The 18,807-nt window shown below is 41.8% G+C and overlaps 2 protein-coding genes across 5 annotated transcripts in view; both read right to left on the bottom strand.

The window, feature by feature from the left end:
• The window catches only part of dip2bb (disco-interacting protein 2 homolog Bb), a 55,435-nt gene extending 49,332 nt beyond the window's left edge, over window positions 1–6,103 (bottom strand). The window contains exon 1 of the mRNA XM_080793102.1: window positions 5,884–6,103. Within this exon, the coding sequence (XP_080649228.1) occupies window positions 5,884–5,968 (85 nt within the window). The 5' untranslated portion in view covers window positions 5,969–6,103. The remainder of the gene's footprint in view (window positions 1–5,883) is intronic.
• Window positions 6,104–6,300: 197 nt separating this feature from the next.
• atf7b (activating transcription factor 7b) lies at window positions 6,301–15,549 on the bottom strand. Of its 4 annotated transcripts, none has more exons than XM_080793113.1 (12): window positions 15,411–15,549; window positions 13,919–13,980; window positions 13,509–13,605; window positions 12,815–12,945; window positions 10,928–11,068; window positions 10,270–10,427; window positions 10,067–10,163; window positions 9,811–9,945; window positions 9,544–9,687; window positions 8,936–9,124; window positions 8,710–8,815; window positions 6,301–8,485 (listed from the first exon to the last, which is right to left on the bottom strand). In XM_080793113.1, exons 2-12 carry the CDS (start codon window positions 13,964–13,966, stop codon window positions 8,247–8,249), a joined length of 1,485 nt encoding a protein of 494 aa, XP_080649239.1. In that variant the 5' UTR covers window positions 13,967–13,980; window positions 15,411–15,549; the 3' UTR covers window positions 6,301–8,246. The 4 variants fall into 4 exon arrangements, with proteins under 4 accessions (XP_080649239.1, XP_080649241.1, XP_080649240.1 ...); XM_080793115.1 differs by having other exon boundaries at window positions 10,940–11,068; XM_080793114.1 differs by having other exon boundaries at window positions 15,415–15,543.
• Window positions 15,550–18,807: the final 3,258 nt, after the last annotated feature.

The following is an 18,807-nucleotide window of genomic DNA, read 5'->3' as shown; positions in this document are numbered from 1 at the left end:
TTTATATTTGAGAAGAATAAACTTAAAAAGTAAACACATAAACACAAATAAAAAATGAACTTGAAAATCTGCTATTTCTTGAAAAATTATTCACATAATTGCAGATACTGGTCGATGACGTCACAATCGGCCAGACCAACACATCGTTCATGCTCTAATATCTGTGTCTGGCTGGAGATCACAGCACAGCTCCTCTGCAACTGTAAATGAGCTTTTAAATAGATACAGTAGGCTAAAGCAGCTTCCTTCTGTCAGTGCTGCGCACGCACGCACACACGCACACACACACGCACACACACACACACACTGCATGACAAGTTCAGTTGTCATGCATGTTGTCGTGAGTGCATAAATGCGAGTGCATATAACACAACTACTGTTGTATATATGCCCAATTGCCCATTGACAATCTATATATCAAGTCTATTTAGCCTATAATAGACAGAGACTTGACTCAGTAAGTGAAACAATAACATAAAAACATATACAACAACCAAGGGTCTGATAAGAGGGGGCAGCAATGGGAGCTGGGAGAGGAGAGGAGAAGAGAAATAGAGAGAATAATAGAGAGATTCCGAGCAGCAGCAGCACTGTGGCCCAGTGTGACTCACAGGCTAAATGAGCCAGGCGTGTTGCCTCCTGATGCTCTGTGACCTAGATTGGGAGACGCAGGCAGGGCCATAACATAATCTCTCATTTTGCCCCTCTCTCTCTCTCCCTCTCTGCCCTGCCCTCTCCTTTGCATGGCCTGGACTACTAGGCTGCCGAGCTGAAAACCTGCCGCTCTCCTGCCAAAGCAACACAGACAGGCAGGGAAGTGAGCACCAGTCGTTGCTAGCACGCACACACGGCCGTGCCACAGCCTTTTCATTCTATATTGAACTTGAAGGCGAATAGTTCACGACTTCACGGGCCGTGAACCAGAAGTAAAAAATGGCTGTGTAAAGTGTCCCGCCATATTTTAAAGGGACTATTATCTGCATTCGATGTAGGGATAATTTTCCATTAGCAGTCATACAAGAGTCCTCCCAGAATGAACCCCTCTATGCAACCCCTGCCCAAACACACACAAGAATACAGTACACATACTGTAAGCTGCACTCAATGTGATACCCCCACACACACTCCAAAGTTGAGCAGCTTAACACAGTTCTTTTCAGTGCTCTGAATTCCAGTCCTGTACAATCACCACGCCTTTGATCCCCTCAATGGCATTCCCTATGTCCTTACAGTCACTGCTGCAGTCACAAGACAACTATGTGGGTCTCTGTGTCTCACACACACACACACACACACACACACACACACAAAACTACTAGTGCTATGAAAAAGTGCTGATCCATAGGTTCTTCTCTGCGTGTTACTATGGGAGTCCCTTCTATGAGGACTACAATGGAGGGATTGTTGCCATGTGTAAAGGATATGCATGAGAAACATTAAGACTCATAGTCCGCCAGCTGCTGCCTGCCTGGCCTGGCCTGGCCTGACAGCGTGGTGCTTGTGGGCCGAGCAGCACCGCTGAGCAGAAGGCAAATGCACGTCATCCCACTGGAAGACACAGACAATAGAACCTGGCATCTGTACAGCGCTAGCCTTTAGATGAGACAAGAGGCTTTTCTGATATGAAGTTACAAAGGAACAAGTCTTCCTCCAGAGTGTTCATCCCCAGCAACGGGATGACTTCCCAGCAACGGGATGACTGACCACTCTGGTGTCTTGTATTTATGCTGTCGTATGACAGTGTCGCACACGGAGTCCCCAGGACTTTTGTGTTATCCTTTGTATTACTGTACCACTTGCTGTATATACTGTATTTCTGACTAATGATTTATAATAAAGTATTCAATCTATCAAAGCTCTCAATGCGTCGTGGGTGCAATGCATCGTGAGCTCGTAGGTCTGCTATTTTTGCCGCGCAATGGCGTCATGCAACAAAGTATGAATGAAGGGCTTATCACAGACTCATGTTAGCGCTTATTGATGATTCAAATGACATTTATATAATTTATATAGCACCTTTATCCAAACCGCTTTACAGAGTGCATTGCATCCAGCCATTCACACAGCAATGGCAGATTAAACCATGCAAGGCACCTACCTGCTCATCAGGAGCATTTAGGTCGTCAGTGTCTTGCTCAAGGACACTTCGACAGTAACAGAGGGGGAGCCTGAGTTCGAACCGGGAACCTTCCAATTCCAGAGTGGCCGGTCTACCTCCTGAGCCACTGCCGCCCAAACTGTACTCACAATACTGATGACTATTTCCGTGTCATGGCCATATGGTCACATCACATTATCTCTGGAGTCAAGTAAATAATTGACAAGCTGTAATTAAAAGCTAGAGAGTTTGGATAATGAATAGGGTGTGCTTTTGAGATACTGAAACTGTATTCAATAAAACCTCCAGCAACTAGTCCTGAAGAAATAACTGGTTTAACATACTGGAGGTACAAAGACCAAGCAATATGCCCACTACAATATCCACAGATAAATAAGGCCAAAGTATCTTCAAATCTAAATATTTTGATAATGTCAATTAAAGGAGCACTTCACCCATTTTCAACCTTATGTTCATATAATTGGTTCTCACTAATAATTATAAGATGGCATCATTGCCGTTTGCTTGCTCTGCATTGCAGATGTGGGGTGCTTCACAGTCAAATACCGGCCTACCGTTCGGTGGGCAGATTTGGTATATTAAAACAAGATTTGCAAATTATATTTTCCTATGCAAACTGTGTGTGTGCAAGGAATGTGATGTATGATTATGTATGATATGACTGAGTGCCACTCACTTCACACAAGTGTGATTTTTTTATTGATGCCAGGAAAATAGCTTATATTTCAGCTGGAACTCCCATCGATGATGTCAGTGGTAAGGCCGATTCATACTGCTGAAAATAGGCGGTTCTCCGACCCGACTTTAGTTAGGCTCTATAAAAGTAAATTCATACTCTCTCACAGCTAGCATTCCTTGTAAATATCAGAGGTCCTTGACATGAATGTTTGTGGCCGGGAAATGAGCCTTGCACATCAGCGGGTACACATCTGACTGGTCCGCTGGCCGGGGCGTCCTCCAGACAGTCAGGGGGCCAGAAGTCCTTTACATGAAACTATTTGTGCCCCTCACTGAGCTCTTCAGAGTGGATATATATACCTGACCGGCCCTCGCTGAAAAAAACCATTCATTTTAACCTCAAACGTGAATGTAGGCCTACAGCAAAGCGTTTTTCCCTCACCATTTCTACCCCTCGATCGCCTCGCCTAGTAGTCTGACAATGCGGAGCTCATTTCCAGGCCACAAGCATTTGGAGGTTGGCTTGTGTCTCTTCCAAACTCCCAGTGTTTCCTTGTCTTCAACGCCAACAAATTGAACTTGAAGCTGCGCTGAATGAATGAGGAAATCATGCCGAAATGAGTTTGGGTTGTCACAACATTTCAGTGGCTCCGAAGCGAAACCTCCAAACCTCTGAATGATGTCCCAACGTATAGTCTCTAGACTCTCTACAGAGCCGAACTAAAAGTGGAATATGAATCAACCCATATGGTGCGTTCACAACTTCACACACAGGCAAATGTAATAGATGCAGTCTACCATTCTTTTTTCAATGGAAGCTAGCAACATGACATTGCAAAGACGAAATGATGCATGTAGCCTACAGTAGCTGCTCCAAATCAACTCACAACGCGTCTTTTGGTGCATTCACACGGGCAGATGAAACGATGCAAAGAGTTGAGTTGGAGCAGCTATATGCATCATTGCAGTTTTGCAACGTCATGATCATAGTTCTAAGCATGTGTGATGTGTCCTTATTTGCTTACATTATCTGATCTGTGAGTTAAATCCAACATCACCTCTCTACACCTTCATAATAATCACTCCATTAATTGGTGTCTGTCTATTATTAACCAGAAATAACTGTGGTCAAAGCAAGCATGCCAGTCAACTAGGGACTAGTTGGAGGATTCACACCCAATCGCACTGGAAGAATACAAAATTCATGACATACTTTGATAATACGGAAGGAGGTAGGTAAGGGCCCGCACACCATTCTTTAGGCAAAATAATTACTTTATTATTAAAGGACTACTTCTATCTTCATATAATAGGTCCTCACTAATAATCAAATGGCACAATTTTGTGTGCCATTTGTGTCTCATGGGAGGGCTGTGGGCAGTTCACACACGTGTCCACCAGTGACATCATCGATGGGGAATCCAAGCTAATAGAAACTGCAGGCTTTCTAGTCCTGAAAAGTTGCAATCCGAAAAAGGAAGCCATCGTTCTCAAGATAATGAAAATCTAAAGATTGTTGTAAAGAAAATCTTGGTTAAAACAAAATCTGCCTAACTATGTTGCCACTGGTGGACGGGTTTCTGAACTGACCACAGCCCTCCTATGAGACACAGACTGAGTAGAAAGAAATGGTGCCATTTTATCATGATGATGAGTGAGGACCTATTATAGGAAGATAGGTTGAAAAGTGGTGAAGTGGTCCTTTAAGACAAAGTTTCGATCTCACAGGATCTTCATCAGGTCAGTTAGTATCCTGATGAAGATCCCCATACTTTGATAATACCTAATCTCTCAAGATTGGATAGTACCATACACTTAATGAAATAGTTTTCCATTAATCTAAATATTGACCACCTGTCAGTCAAGTTGTTTTCTAAAACCCAGCAAAAAAACCCATCTAGGACATATCAAAAATGACAAAAAATGATTTCCTATTAGGGGTTGACATTTTAACTGTCATAAATCCCTACTCCGTAGAGATGCAGCATCTGTTCATGTAAGAATAAAGATAAATGCTTCTAATTTTAACAATGTATTATCTTACTACTGTTAACGGTATCACAGCAGATTAGAATGATTAGCCAAAGGTTCTGAAACCATCTCCAGAATCCTCCACCCAAGCTTCTTTTCTCTTGGTTCATCTATCCTTCTGCACACATTCTGTCTTCCTCACTCACAAATTGTCACAATATTGCAGTGGAAGGCAAGAGACACTGTGCAAAATATACCTCTGGAAGAATGGAGTGACTCAAACACGGGCATCATTAGAGACCAAATATATTCTCTCCTTTTCTCCATCCAAAACATGTTACTCATCCACTGCAGGCAGGCACGATCTGCACAGCACTACTAATCCAGTAACATTGTGAATCACTGTGTGAGAACTGAGAAGGTGGCTTGCATAACATTTTCTTTGTTTTGTTTTGTTTTGATTTCCCCCCCCCCCCCCCCCCCCCATGTCATTCCTGCAAATTAAAGCATACTGTTTTCATTATCTCTGAAGACATGGACACAGAAGTCTTAGTATTAAGCACAATACAGGCTTTGATGTCCATTGTCCACACTCCATGGAACAGTAGAAACACAAGGCCTCCGTGATGATGAGAAACTTGACCCATTTTCCTCCACAAGAGAGGAAAGGCTGAATATGGCCAACAGCTATGGTGGTATGCATATCTCTGCATAACACTGCTGATCAACTGCCAACCGATAAGACTAAGAATATACTGCCACGATGCTGAAAACACAGGTAGCAGCATCTATATAGATGTCAACCTAGCTGTAATACGGCGTTTTAGATCACATTTAAATATACGAAACTACTTCGGAGGACATGTCAAGTTAACGAATATTAAAGAACAGGATGTCAGTGAATTTGCATCATTTGTAGAGTCGTGCGTCCGTATTCACTGCAGTCTCCGTCCGGCTGGCATGGGACGATCGGATGGGATATGGTCGTTGTCTGTTGATGTTTTTATCGGGAGCGTTAGGATCCACGCTCCCGATCACATGCATTCAGTACTAGTAGTAATGAATAAAGTTGCAACTGGTACATATCTTTTTCTGACTGTAAAATAAAAACTCACCTTCAGACAGCTCCAGATCCAACTCCGCCAATTGGTCTCTGACCTCCTTAGGAAGAGCAGACACATCAACACCACAGTCAGACATGATGATCGTGGGATGACTTCAGCCCTTCAGTGTGCTAAATAGTGAACAAAGAGAAATGCCACGTTTTACGGCCAAAAAGAAATATTGAAATCAGGATGTGGATTGTCTTCCATCCCTGCGACTCCTCGACACCGCCATAACTGTGGGAGATGAAACGACTCACCAGAATGTCACATGACCACGGTTGATGCTAATTGTTAGGACTGTATAGTATATACTACAACAGACTGCTCCCTCTGCTGTTTCTTAACGGAAATGCAGAGACATCTCAGATTTCATGTAATTTCATTTCCAAAGTGAAAACCCATGCAAGCATATATTTTTTCCCCCCATTAACTTATTTATTTTTTACCAGACAATGTATGAATTAGATGAGACTATACACAATTTCACCTATGTTTAGGTGCCAATATTTGGAAAAACTCCCTCTATTTAACTAGTATCTCAAGAGTGATTTCGTTTTTTTCCCCAACTTAAAATGTTGAAAACTCAAAACTGGCATCTTTCCTCTTAAGTTATGGGGACATATATTCACATGAGAAAAGCCGTACTTCACAGAAAAAAACAACTTTAAAATGGTGACATGTTATATATATATATATATATATATTAAAAAAACAAAACGACACAATTTTGACAAGGAAAAATAAACATGTTACACTTAAAAAAGCAAAATAAGGTGGCATAAAACAAATGCATTACTTTGCATTTCAGACATTAAAAAAAGAAGCACCTTACATAAGTGATAAGTATACTTCATGACAAAAGTGCTTTTCAAATGCAAAAAAAGCACCCAAGACTAGGATATCTATCATCTCCTATAGATGTGCTCTAATCGCCAATTTCAAATGAAACGTCTTTTCACATTTTTGTCTTGTGGCCTGTCTTAACTTTCAACTGATATGGACTCCCAGTGACTTGGCTACATAAATGATAGTTAAATGAAGGAAATTGATATTCAATAGAAAAATATATTGCACTACTTTTTCCAACTGAAACGCCTGGGTAATGATAAAAAAAGAAATCTATATTAAGTTTGTTGATTATCATAATATAAAGGATATCTAAAGCTAACAATTTCAAGTTTGTTACATTAGGACTGGAGATGGCATCCTCACATGGCAGAGGTCCATTTTTGCATCAATTATCTGATATCATAAAGTGTGTAGTAAAGCAGATCAATAAAATCAGCTATAGCCAGACGCAAGCAAACAGTGGTATTGTTCAGCCTCCATGAATCCATGCAGTCAATAGGGGTTCATACATATTGTACAGATATACTGTAGCCTGACTCTTTCCACATGGGTTACAATTCATGGCAAAAAGGACAGGTGCATACACAGGGAAACAGTAGGTACATCTGAAATCTAAAATAAAGTGTTTCAGACAAGTGGTTGACGTGCACTGGGGTCACCAACTTAAGCCCTATTTTATATTTTGAAAAAATTTCAAAAATAGTCAATCAACAAGCTCACAGTGTGTCAACACGCTGTGAGCTTATAGATCTGCTATTTTAGAAAATGAATTATTTTGACATGCCCAAAATAGGGACACCAGGTTGAAAGTGGTTAACCAAGTATACATGTATATAAGTTAAAATCGGGAGCTAGTGTGGACAATACGGGAAAAGGGAAATGGACAAAAAGGCTAGATTGGAGACATTTCCAGGCTGCTCGTTGCTGCACAGTCACCGAATCTCACAGTACCAGGGTAGATTTAATATAATACTAAACCATTATCATATGATACAAAAATCATTTTCGATCCTAAAGGCAGTTGATACTGCAAAAGCGTTTAGCCTTGAAAATAATGCATTTGGCGCTGAAGACAAATTAAACCAATGGATGTTCTTATACAAGGGGTTCAGATACATACTCCTTCAGGTAAAACCTATAAACCCCCCCCCCCCCTAGTGAGAGAGCATTCGTGCATGCACACGGTGACAAAGCTTCTCTGGGTGGGGGAAGGTCACGTAGGTTAAAGCCTAATTTATATAAAATGATAAATTATATAAATTAGGCCTAAGGGTTGACGTTAGAACAACAGTGTGTTCAGTGATTACAGCCAGCTGTCAGGGAGAGAGAGCATCTCAGTCTGTGTAGCTATGTCAGGGAATCCAACACAACAGTCCTGCATCCTGGATTAAGGGGGGGGTGGGGCGGCGGGGGGTTCTGGGAGAGCAATATCAACAACAGAGGAGTCCCTCATGTCATACATCATGTACCAGTCCAGCCTCCAAACAGTTGCTAAGTTCACAGTGGCTGCCTGAGCCCGCTCATCATCTGGGTCCCAGCTGTGACTGCGTAGCCATGACAACCCCTCCCGGCTGGACCGATCCCATCCCAGCCAGGACGGACATGGCCACAGCCTCCGCGGCGCGAACGCTCAGCCCGTTGATGGTGGGCCCTGGACTGGAGGCAGGAGCTGGGGGCGACGGCCCACGCCGTATGACCGCCGCTGGGGAGCCGGTGGGCTCGGACGAAGGGTCCCCGGAGCGATCCTCTCCGCCTCCTACGGCTACAGACAGAGAGAGAAACATTCACCCTTAAAGAGAGGTGAGCGAGCACAGAAACATAAATTAGATGGGATGAGTTGGAATCTGGTTCTTGACAAAAGCAAAAAAGAAAGAAGAAATAAAAAAAGATAGATGCAGAGAATAATGGGGGGGAATAGATCAGACAGACAATAGATCAAATGATTTCCAGGTGGTTTGTGGGTCAATCCGGGGGTCCTTTGTTTACCTAAGAAGGCAGCATTCTTCTGCATGACAGTGACAGGGCAGTCTTTATGGGCCAGAAGCAGCTGCTTTAATTGGGTCACCTCGTTCCTCAGCAGGGATACTTCATTCTGATCACAAAGAAAACAGAGTGGTTCACGACCTGTCTGTTCACGGGTACCCATGATTGGACGAGGAGGAACAGAGCAATGTATACAGTATACACTTTATGGAGTGTGTGGAGGACTCACAGCGAGGTTGACATTCATATTGGCCAGGTCGTCTGCTTTCTTCTCCAGAGAGTTGACCCAGACCTTGCGTTTTTGCCGACAGCGGGAGGCTGCCGCACGGTTTCTCTCCAGGAAACGTTGCCTCCTCTCATCTGGGTCCGACTCCGCCCCACGGCGCCGGCGCCCTCCGGTTGGCTGAGCTGGCGACACCTGGGAGACAACAATGTCATTAAATCGTATCCAAGATGATGGTTGTCTGTAACTGGCTGAAGGATTTCAGAATACTTGTTGAGGATGGGCCTGGATTCCCAACAGGGACAAGAGAAATTCACTCTGCACAGCCATTTGCAGAGTGAAATGCCCTGCACAGCCATTTGTGGACGTAGTGTGCATATCCGTGTCTGCCTTTTCCCAACTTTCGTATGACTGAGGGTTAAATGGTGACTAAAAACACACAACAGACAGTTTGACAGTGACTGAGTTTAAGTCCTGTCATATGTACCGTTATTAGACTTTTATGATCAGATGTGTTGGAAACTAATATGCAATTAAGACATTGGATAATGTACAGCAAATAGTCATAGTATAAATGATATGCCTTGCTTGCAGTTGCATTGTATGCACGTTACCTGTGGCTGGGCAGGTGAGGGTGCATCAGACTGCTGAGTGGGTTGATGGGTTTGCTCCCGGTTCTGTGGGACAGTAGGATTTGTCCCCGTCCCACCCCCAGTACCATTCTGCGGGCCCTGCTGAGTTAGTGCTGCCTTGAGCCTCTGCAAAGACACAGGGAGATGGTATTCATGTAAAAGGTAGGCAGTTTATAATGGTAATATGCATGGCATTCAAGGGGACGGGGAGCCTTTAAGAGGATGTCTGCGTGAATGCGTTTCTCTCACCAACTTGGCCTCAGAGTGCGTGCTATATCCAGACGGGGAATATCCAGACGGGGAAGAGGAGGCACTGCTGGCTCCACCAATCGGTGGACCCGGAATACCAGGGATGTTGGGGACTGCGTTTATTGGCCTCGCAAGCTGCACATTACATCAGATGCACAGAGGAGGGGAAAAAAGACATAATATGACATTAAGACAGTGTTTTAAATCAATTTCTATTATCACACACTAATAAAAGTTTCTAAAACTCAATACTTACAGATATGACTGAGGTCATCTGTACAGGACTGGGAAGCAGAGGGACCGTTTGTCCATTAGGGAGGTGCATTACCAGTGGGTAAGTGCCTGTCGGAGAGCTGTTAACAAGATGAAGGCTTGTAAATGGCTATCCCTCAATTCTCTACTCATGGATGAAACACAGACTGAAGCGAGAAAACAGGAAGAAATGCAGAGCAGATTTACCCCAGTTGCCTGTTGGAAGGTGGCGTTTGTGTGATAACAGATGTCGGAGAGGGTAGTGTTGGATTCAGGGGGTCATAACCAAGATGAAGGGGCAGAGAACCTGGACGCACAATCGTTGGGGTAGGGGCTGAACTCGGCATGGGTTTTGGGGGCGTTTCCTGTTGACAAATCAATAAAGAGTCTTTTCCCCCTGCAATCATCCATGCCCAGCATTAGGAATGGGACGATAAAAAACCGCTCACAATAATCGTATTATTGTGACATTGTCCTGTCCTACACAAGGACGAATTAGCTTTTTTTGAGCTGCAAATTCAGTACCACTTAAACCCTCTGTACTTGATAAAACGGACCTGTGAGGAGCGCATTATGCATCATCTTATTTCACTCTACACAAATCGATTCAACACAACGCGTTGTGAGCCTGTAGATCAGCAATTTTTTGGCAAACGTTCCACCCAGAATAGGGATGCTGGGGGTTAAAAAAAATGACATTTTAAGTTTTAAGCATATGATTATTGTTAATATTGTTAATCGCAATCATTTTTGCCACAATAATCGCGACATGAAATTTTCATATTGTCCCATCCCTACCCAGAATTAATTTTCTCTGCTGCAAATGATGCCAACATGGATTTACTGACGGTAATCAGTACTGTACCTTGCCTCTCACCCTGGGTTCTTCTTCATCGTCTTCTGACATGCTGGATGCGGAGCCTGGACTTTCAGGAGGGGAGGAGTCAACCTCTAAAGGACCCTCATCCTCATCCTTAACTTCACATGGTGTCTGCAAAGGTGCAGCCTTAGCAGCAGGAGGAAGAGAGACAAGTAAGCAAGCAATGTGGAAGAACTTCCTCTTAATCTACTTTGACTGTAAATCATTCTGGATTAAGCATGTCTGCTAAATGTCTAAATTGTACGTACATAATCAAAACACCATAAATCACGTGAAGAATATTTACAGTATGTTTGGAATAAAACTACCACCAAATGAATGAGTAATCCAAACAAGAGGTATTATATCCAGTGGTGTAATAGTGTTTGGAAAAATGGATATACTATATACCCAAACTTTTCAGGGAGGCCCATGCTGACACAGCACATTGTGTTAAAAATCAGAAGAATATCAGAAACAGTGACATGGCGCCAAAACGTATTCTTTCCAGGGTTGACGGAGACAATTATCTAACAACTTTGAAAGTCATGCAGTGGCATTTCACATTTTCACCAGCAGAGAAATAGTCTGTCAAATTGGCCAAGTATTATGTTTGAATACTAACTCATTATATAATGGTTAAATAAAAGCCCAGGCAATTAACGGACTTAACGTTCCAAGCGACATGCTGTGTGATAAACATGGAACAATCTATTATTTGACATGAAACTGGACTCAGTATAGGCTATCCTTTTGTAATATGTTTGTCAAAATAAAATAAGGCACACAATTCCGAGAAATATGACAGAAGTTTTACCCTGGGGGATAATTCCAAACAGGCTTTAAGATCAAATCACAGTGCAAATTACTCTCACTTTGTCTTTGGTTGAGTGAGTCTGGTTGTGGTCTGCCAGCATTAGCGTATGGATTGCCCGTTTTAGCTTGACCTACAATATAATTTTTAATCAATTAAAGGGACTTTGGGTGACTCCCATTCTGTCACTCTGAGCAAAGCAAGTGACAGCGACTCGGGGGGGTTGTCTCCGGGAATGCAGATTGCAAGGGAGGGCTCAGAGGGGCGCAACTATTCTAAGTGTAGTTAAACAGATGGTTCTGTGATCTCACCAGGCAAAACATTGACCCTAAACCAGGGCCACATGAGAACTGGAGAAAAGTAGTGTTTCAAATGTTAGCAGCCTTGGTTGGCACTACTCTGTATTGCTCACATATGGGCTTGTTAATTTGCCTCAAATGTGACGTAGGCAGAACTCGTGCTGTTTCCCGGCTGTAATCAAGCCAAATCGCAGTAGGGAGAGATTGAAAGAGGAAGTGCAATATTAATTGACCTTTGTCCAGAACCAGAACACTGTCTCACAGTTATACATCAAAAGACATTCTTGGAGGATCTGTGCACTTCGTCTTTAGCAAGTTGACTCCATGACAAGACCTGCAAATACATTTTAAGTGGAGCAAACAAGAAGAGCTAAATGACAAGAGCTAAGATCAGCACTGTATTATTCTGGCTTTCCACTGCCAGTTAAAGCTCCAAGCGAGAGGCAGGGCTGCTCCGTGTGGGAAACAGTGTGTGTGTGTGTGTGTGTGTGTGTGTGTGTGTGTGTGTGTGTGTGTGTGTGTGTGTGTGTGTGTGTGTCACTATCTCAAAAAAAAGCCAAAAAGGACATGCCAATTGATGGCACACTACAAAAACAGATAAAACTTCCAGCTGTAAAATGACACATTACATTTTTCAAATTGTTAACATTGCATTCATGTTTATTTTACAGCTCTAAATAATATATAACATTGATTCTTTTTGGGAATTGTATCAAAGAAACAAAAGTGTATAACACCTTAGTGTGACATTAAATAACAGAAGTCCATCTTTATTCCTACCAAGTGTTTGGTCCTGTGGTCATCCTCCTGCTGTGCCTTGCGGAATTCCTGCTCAAAGGAGTTGGCCAGCTCACTGAACAGCCCGACCTCTTCACAGTTCTTCAGGAAGCGTGTCGGCGTAGGGGTCTGGTCTGACAGAAGGACACGTAACTTTAGCCAAGAGGGTTACAGACAACACACTATAATCTTCCCCCCAAAAAATCCCCATCCATGCAAGTTATAGCAAACTCTGTAAAATGGTATTGGGCTGTGAGAACTTGGAGGCTTTTCGTGACAATCAACAGCTATATACAAATATACTGGAGTAAAAATTCAGTATCCCTGCGACATACTAGCGTCATATCCAGGGGATGTACTTGCACATCAAGCTGCCTCACGCAACAGAAACAGGAGATAGACTCCTGCCCTATCACTGGTTTACATGTGTAAAGAATAAAGTTGTGGGTGAAATTTGTTTTAGCAGAAAGGGAGAATAAAAAGGAGGGCAAGAAGAAAATAAACATTAAATAAGCATGTCAAATAGAACATAAAAAGATCAAGATATCTACACATACACGGAGCATAAGACCAGCAGATACCAGCATGTACATGAGGTTATCAAAAGTGGTAACATATTGGTAGGTCCACACAGCAGCAGGTGTATTGCATGCATCAGAAAATCTAACTTTTACTGGTAAACTGTAATGTTATTAACCTTGTATGATAACCGAGTCAGTTCTGGCAGGACCAAATTTTAGAGTCATTTCATGCTTGTGCTTGTGGACGGACAGGTGGTCTTCATTGGTGAATCTCTGTAAAACATAACATTTAGCAGTTTGTTAACTAAAACAACAACAAAAAGGCAAGCATCCTTTAGCTTGTATAACTCATGCTGCTCTTTTAGGTGATATAATTATATTTGTCTCGTTTTCAGATAATTTCTTCCTTTTCCTACTGTCAAAATGAACGAGAAGCTGGAATTGGAGCGAGCTTAACATTAAATCAGTGTCAACAACACTGATCAATTGTACTGGGACATATACAGTATATGCATACAGTGGAGACTTCTTGTCCAGTTATTCATACAATTGTGTTCCTCAATAAAATAAAGGTAATTAACTGTACCTGCCCACATCCAGGGGCAGAGCATACAAACGGTCGATCATCCCCCATGTCACACAAATGTCCTGCAACAGAAAGGAACAAGAACCTCTTTACATTGTAAAGATAGATACATTAATTAGAATGAATTATAACACTGACGTTGTAATCAACCACATGCATTGTGGGCTGGACAGGAGGAAAAGATCTAGGGTGCAGCTGATATAAAATAATATCAAGATGACTGTCAACATTTAACAGTAATCAAGAATCACATTCACATCAGATCATCATCTTAAGACTGTGCATAAACAGTAAAACTACAAAATATGCCATTGTCAGATTTGTCTCTGTGTAAACTAGGTGTCATCTTATCTACTATGGTAGTTTGACTTAGAATTGGTCTAACTGGGGTTGATGGCATTCCCTGCTCACCCTTTTTGTATGTAAAACCATAGTATCTTGTATAGCTGTATCTCTTTTTTTTTCCTGTATTAAGCCCTTTGTTTATTACTGTTGTACTGCCATTGGCAAGTGAATTTTCCCGTGGGATCAATAAAGGTTTATCTAGCAAGCTGGCTATATAGTCTGTTGTCAGCTGGCGGTGCTACCGTTATAAAGTAAACACAATAGATTTGGCATTTAGGGCCTGCAAAGAGCATTGTTACAGTCACCTTTTGAGTGTGCGTACTGATCGTCATTTAAGACCATAGAAAAACACGCATACAAGGTATAGGTAAAAAAAAAAAAAAGGGGCTGATACAAGACATTATCACCTGGGATTCTACCAGTCCAGGAGCAGAGAGGACAAACATGCAAGCTATAATAACTAAAAGCTAATTATATAATCTACAATAACGAAATGCCCAGCTAATGGTAACGGACATCCACATAATAGCCCTGCAGGGCAGGCTGTCTCTATGGTTGGCGATATGATTAAGTTACTGTAGCCTACCAGGTTGACCACTGGGATGGGCCTCAAGCTAGCGTTAGCTATTTAAGGCTTAGCTAACGTTGCTAAGACAAGGAACGCTCCGATTCTTAAAACCTTTCTGACATTCTTTCACCAACTTGCCTGGTAGATGAGAATCCTGCCATTTAAAGCATCAACAACAACTAAACGGAAAGCAACCACTACCAGACAAACGATTATCTCCGCTGGCGGTGACAACAAAATAACAACACTTACACACACACACCACCCCTTTTGTCGGTAGAATACTGCGAGTTAAACCAAAACAGATCCACACAAGTTGGGTTAGCAAACACTAATACGAAAGAGAATCCTCTGACTGCTAACAACAACGCAAGAACAGTGTCCGTGAATCAGAACAACAACAAAAACATGGTTACATGGTGGTCACGGACCGTGGTTTACAGTGTGACAGTCAGAGCAGTCTCTGTCTGACATTATTACTATATTATTACGTGAACGTGCGTTGCAAAGCTATTCGCAGAATCGCAGCCCACGTTGGCAATTTGGGAGTTAGTTAGCGTGAAATGTTTTTAAACTCACCGACCGGAGCGAGCGAGCGTTGGAGCAGCAGCTAGCCTACTTCACTCCCTTGCCTTCTCCCCAGTCCCCAGTCCGCTCGGTCTCTGTCCGGGACGCGGAGAGACGCCGCGCTGCTTGTCTCAGGGCCGATGTGTTGACACTCTCTACTGCTTCGATACTATCAGTGTTGCCAGATTGTGCGAGAGAAATAAGCGTCCAGGCCTTACTCTAAGGTCCAGGCCCGAAATAAACGACTAGTCTAGCTACACATGAGTTTTGATTGATTTAAGTATTTATTAACAGTTTGCAGAATTACAGTACATTTCAAGCACAATTCAATACCAAACAAAACTCAATCAAAAAACCCAATAAAGCACTACACTTGTTTACAGGAGGGTCCACCTTGTTCAATTCATCATAAGAGGTGGTGACTTGAGGTCATGACTTGAGGCATGATTGATTGATTGCTTGCTTGAGTATTATTTGTCAGTATGTAGAAATAAGAAAGGGTACAGTTCAAACAAAAGTACAGGAATTGATTGATTGATTGATTGATTGATTGATTGATTGATTGATTGATTGATTGATTGATTGATTATCAGCAGAATTACAGTACATTTCAAGTACAACTCAATACAAAACCATTTTCAATTCATCAAAACATTTAGAGACGTACTAATATACACAGCTATAGTCAAAACAGGAAAGCATCATAGAGGAGGTAAAAAGGGAAAAGAAACATATACTAACTGTACAGTGAGGAGGAAAAGGGGTGGGTGGGGGATTCAGATTTGGGGCCAGTTTCGAATTGCAGCCGTCCGTAGGTGCCCTAACTGCTATAACCAGGAAAAGCACTAATTGTTCAACAGGGTCCTCCATTTTCAATTCATCAGAACATTAAAAACGTACAAACGAAAAATTGAATATATAAAAAGAAAAAAAGGGAGGGGGTGCACTGCACATTAAGTGGCGTGTGGGTGTGACGCGTTGTGAGGTTGTAGATCTGCTATTTAAAAATGACAAATTGACATTGACAAAATGGAATATTTCTGATTTTCTTTAACAATACAAATGATTTGTGACAAATCTGGTCATCGTGTTATGGGGCACAAAATATGTTTAGATGTAGGGTCCTTAATACATTAATCTGGGGCCCAGATAAGTTCTACACTACAAACAAGCCCAAAAAACCGCAACTCCCAACTACCAATTATTTACAAGCAATTTTACAGAAAACGAAGCCCAAAGACGCTTATAATAAGCTGACATGGCAACACTGAACAACATCGCGAGAACTTGGGAAATTTGTATTTTGTCGCGCGACACCGTCGTACGACGGAGCATAAATTAAGCATGATGAGTGAGCCGTGTTATAACGAGATTGTAAAGGAAAAAGGCCCAGACTCCCAATATCTGCCTGTCATTTATTTTTACTAGCCCGTTGGGCACTGGCCTACTTGGAACGATGCAAGTTAGAAATTGATGCCCCACCCAGTTATTATATGTCTGTGTGACTGTGTCCCTTGTATGCCCATATGGAGTTCTTGATCAGGTATATGCCCAAATATGTGGCATCTATGCAGATGTCAGAACATCATTGTGATGTCAGTACAGGCCTGCTCCATATTGTGATCAGGTGTGATCAATATTGGCTAATTTAGTCATTTGGGCCCTGTCCATGCAGAGCCTGCACTGCAGGGCAGCAGGGGCCCTGTCCAGAGCCTCTAGAGCGGTGCCAATTGGGCACTGGCCTACTTGGAACGATGCAAGTTGGAAAGTCGAATTTGAAGTCGGAAGGGCGAACGGTTTGTTTTTGCAAACTGCTAATAAAGTGTAAATCAATCAAACACATATAGTTCAACACAGTAAAGACATGAAAATACAAAATTCTAAAGCCTTAAATAATTAAATAGTAATGTTGTTCTTGTTATTTTGAATAATCATTTGTTACTATAAATATATGTTTATTGATTCAAGTATGGTATGGTTATTGATTCAATGATTTGTATACTTATGTTAGACTGTAGGTGACGGTCAATGTATTGTGTGAAATTAAGTAGGGTATTAACAAAAAACAAGCAAAACATAAATACTCTCCCACTCAACCTGAGTTCAATTAGATTAAGTATTAATCAATAACCATGCATGTGAAAAATATACATGGGAAGGATGTGTGAATAGTATGAATACTGTTTTATGCTGTCATAAAATCAGCCTGGATAGTTTTGATTACATTCTTGTACATTTACTTTTGCAACGATGCCAGATGGCATCTGATACTGTATGTGACAAATTCTCTATACAACTGCATAAGAATAGTCATCTAGGATCATAGGTAAACCAAGAACCTATCAGTGCATTCTAGTCTAAACAGTAAAATCAATATTCAATAATTTAAAGTACTTTGAAACTATACTATACACACTATAGCATTGTTTCCCAAAGACTAGGTTGGGAGATTTCAATTGGATTGCCAAAATTTAGTTTTTGCATATTATTATTTCATTCTTTTTTGAGGGCCAACAGTATGTCAAGTGGCCAGTCCAGGCCTGGTTCTGGATAAGTATATAATCTGAATATCCTCTGCTGAGAAAACCAAGCCTTTTACAACCACATACAAGTGTGAATTAGGATTTTCTGTGCATATACAAAACAAAGAAATCGATTGAACGCTATACATGCGATCTATTATCAAATGTAATTAATATATGTATATGTATATGTATATATGTGTATGTATATATATATATATATATATATATATATATATATATATATATATATATACTAATAGTTATATTATATAGTTATATATATTAGTTACATTTGATAATAGATCGCATATATCATGCCTTGTGTGTGTAATATTGGGAATAGAGGGTATGCGTGTGACATCATCATCATACGCGGAAGTTATGTGGGAACACCTACTGAGTGTCAAAAAACCCTACTTTTTGGCCTTGACAGCTCATACATCCAAATAGAAAAGTCCTATCTGATTGCATTAAACAACGTTAAATGATGTTAAACTCACTTTGACACTCACTTTGCCACTCAATTTGCCACTCACTTTATGCATGCGCATACCCTATAGGTTCTGGTTATTCTTTAAAAAAAATCACACCCGTGTGAAGTGAGTGCTGCAACTCTACCCACAGGGAACGCGCCCAGGGGGCCGGCCCGGTTCTGGCAAGCCGCCCGAGTCCGAAATGGTTGAGAAATGACAGTTACCGTGTGGGGGTCGTGCTCAGGGACCACAGCCAGCCAGCCAGCCAGCCAGGGACCCAGGGAGACACAAAGCTGTCTATAGGAGTGGTTGCACCACTCAAAAATACACACACACACACACACACACACACACGCACACACACACACACACACACACACACACACACACACACACACACACACACACACA

Source organism: Protomyctophum bolini (genome assembly GCF_963924005.1).
Source record: "Protomyctophum bolini genome assembly, chromosome: 2".
In the NCBI taxonomy this organism is placed as follows: Eukaryota; Metazoa; Chordata; class Actinopteri; order Myctophiformes; family Myctophidae; genus Protomyctophum; species Protomyctophum bolini.
This window is presented reverse-complemented; position numbering and strand designations above follow the sequence as displayed.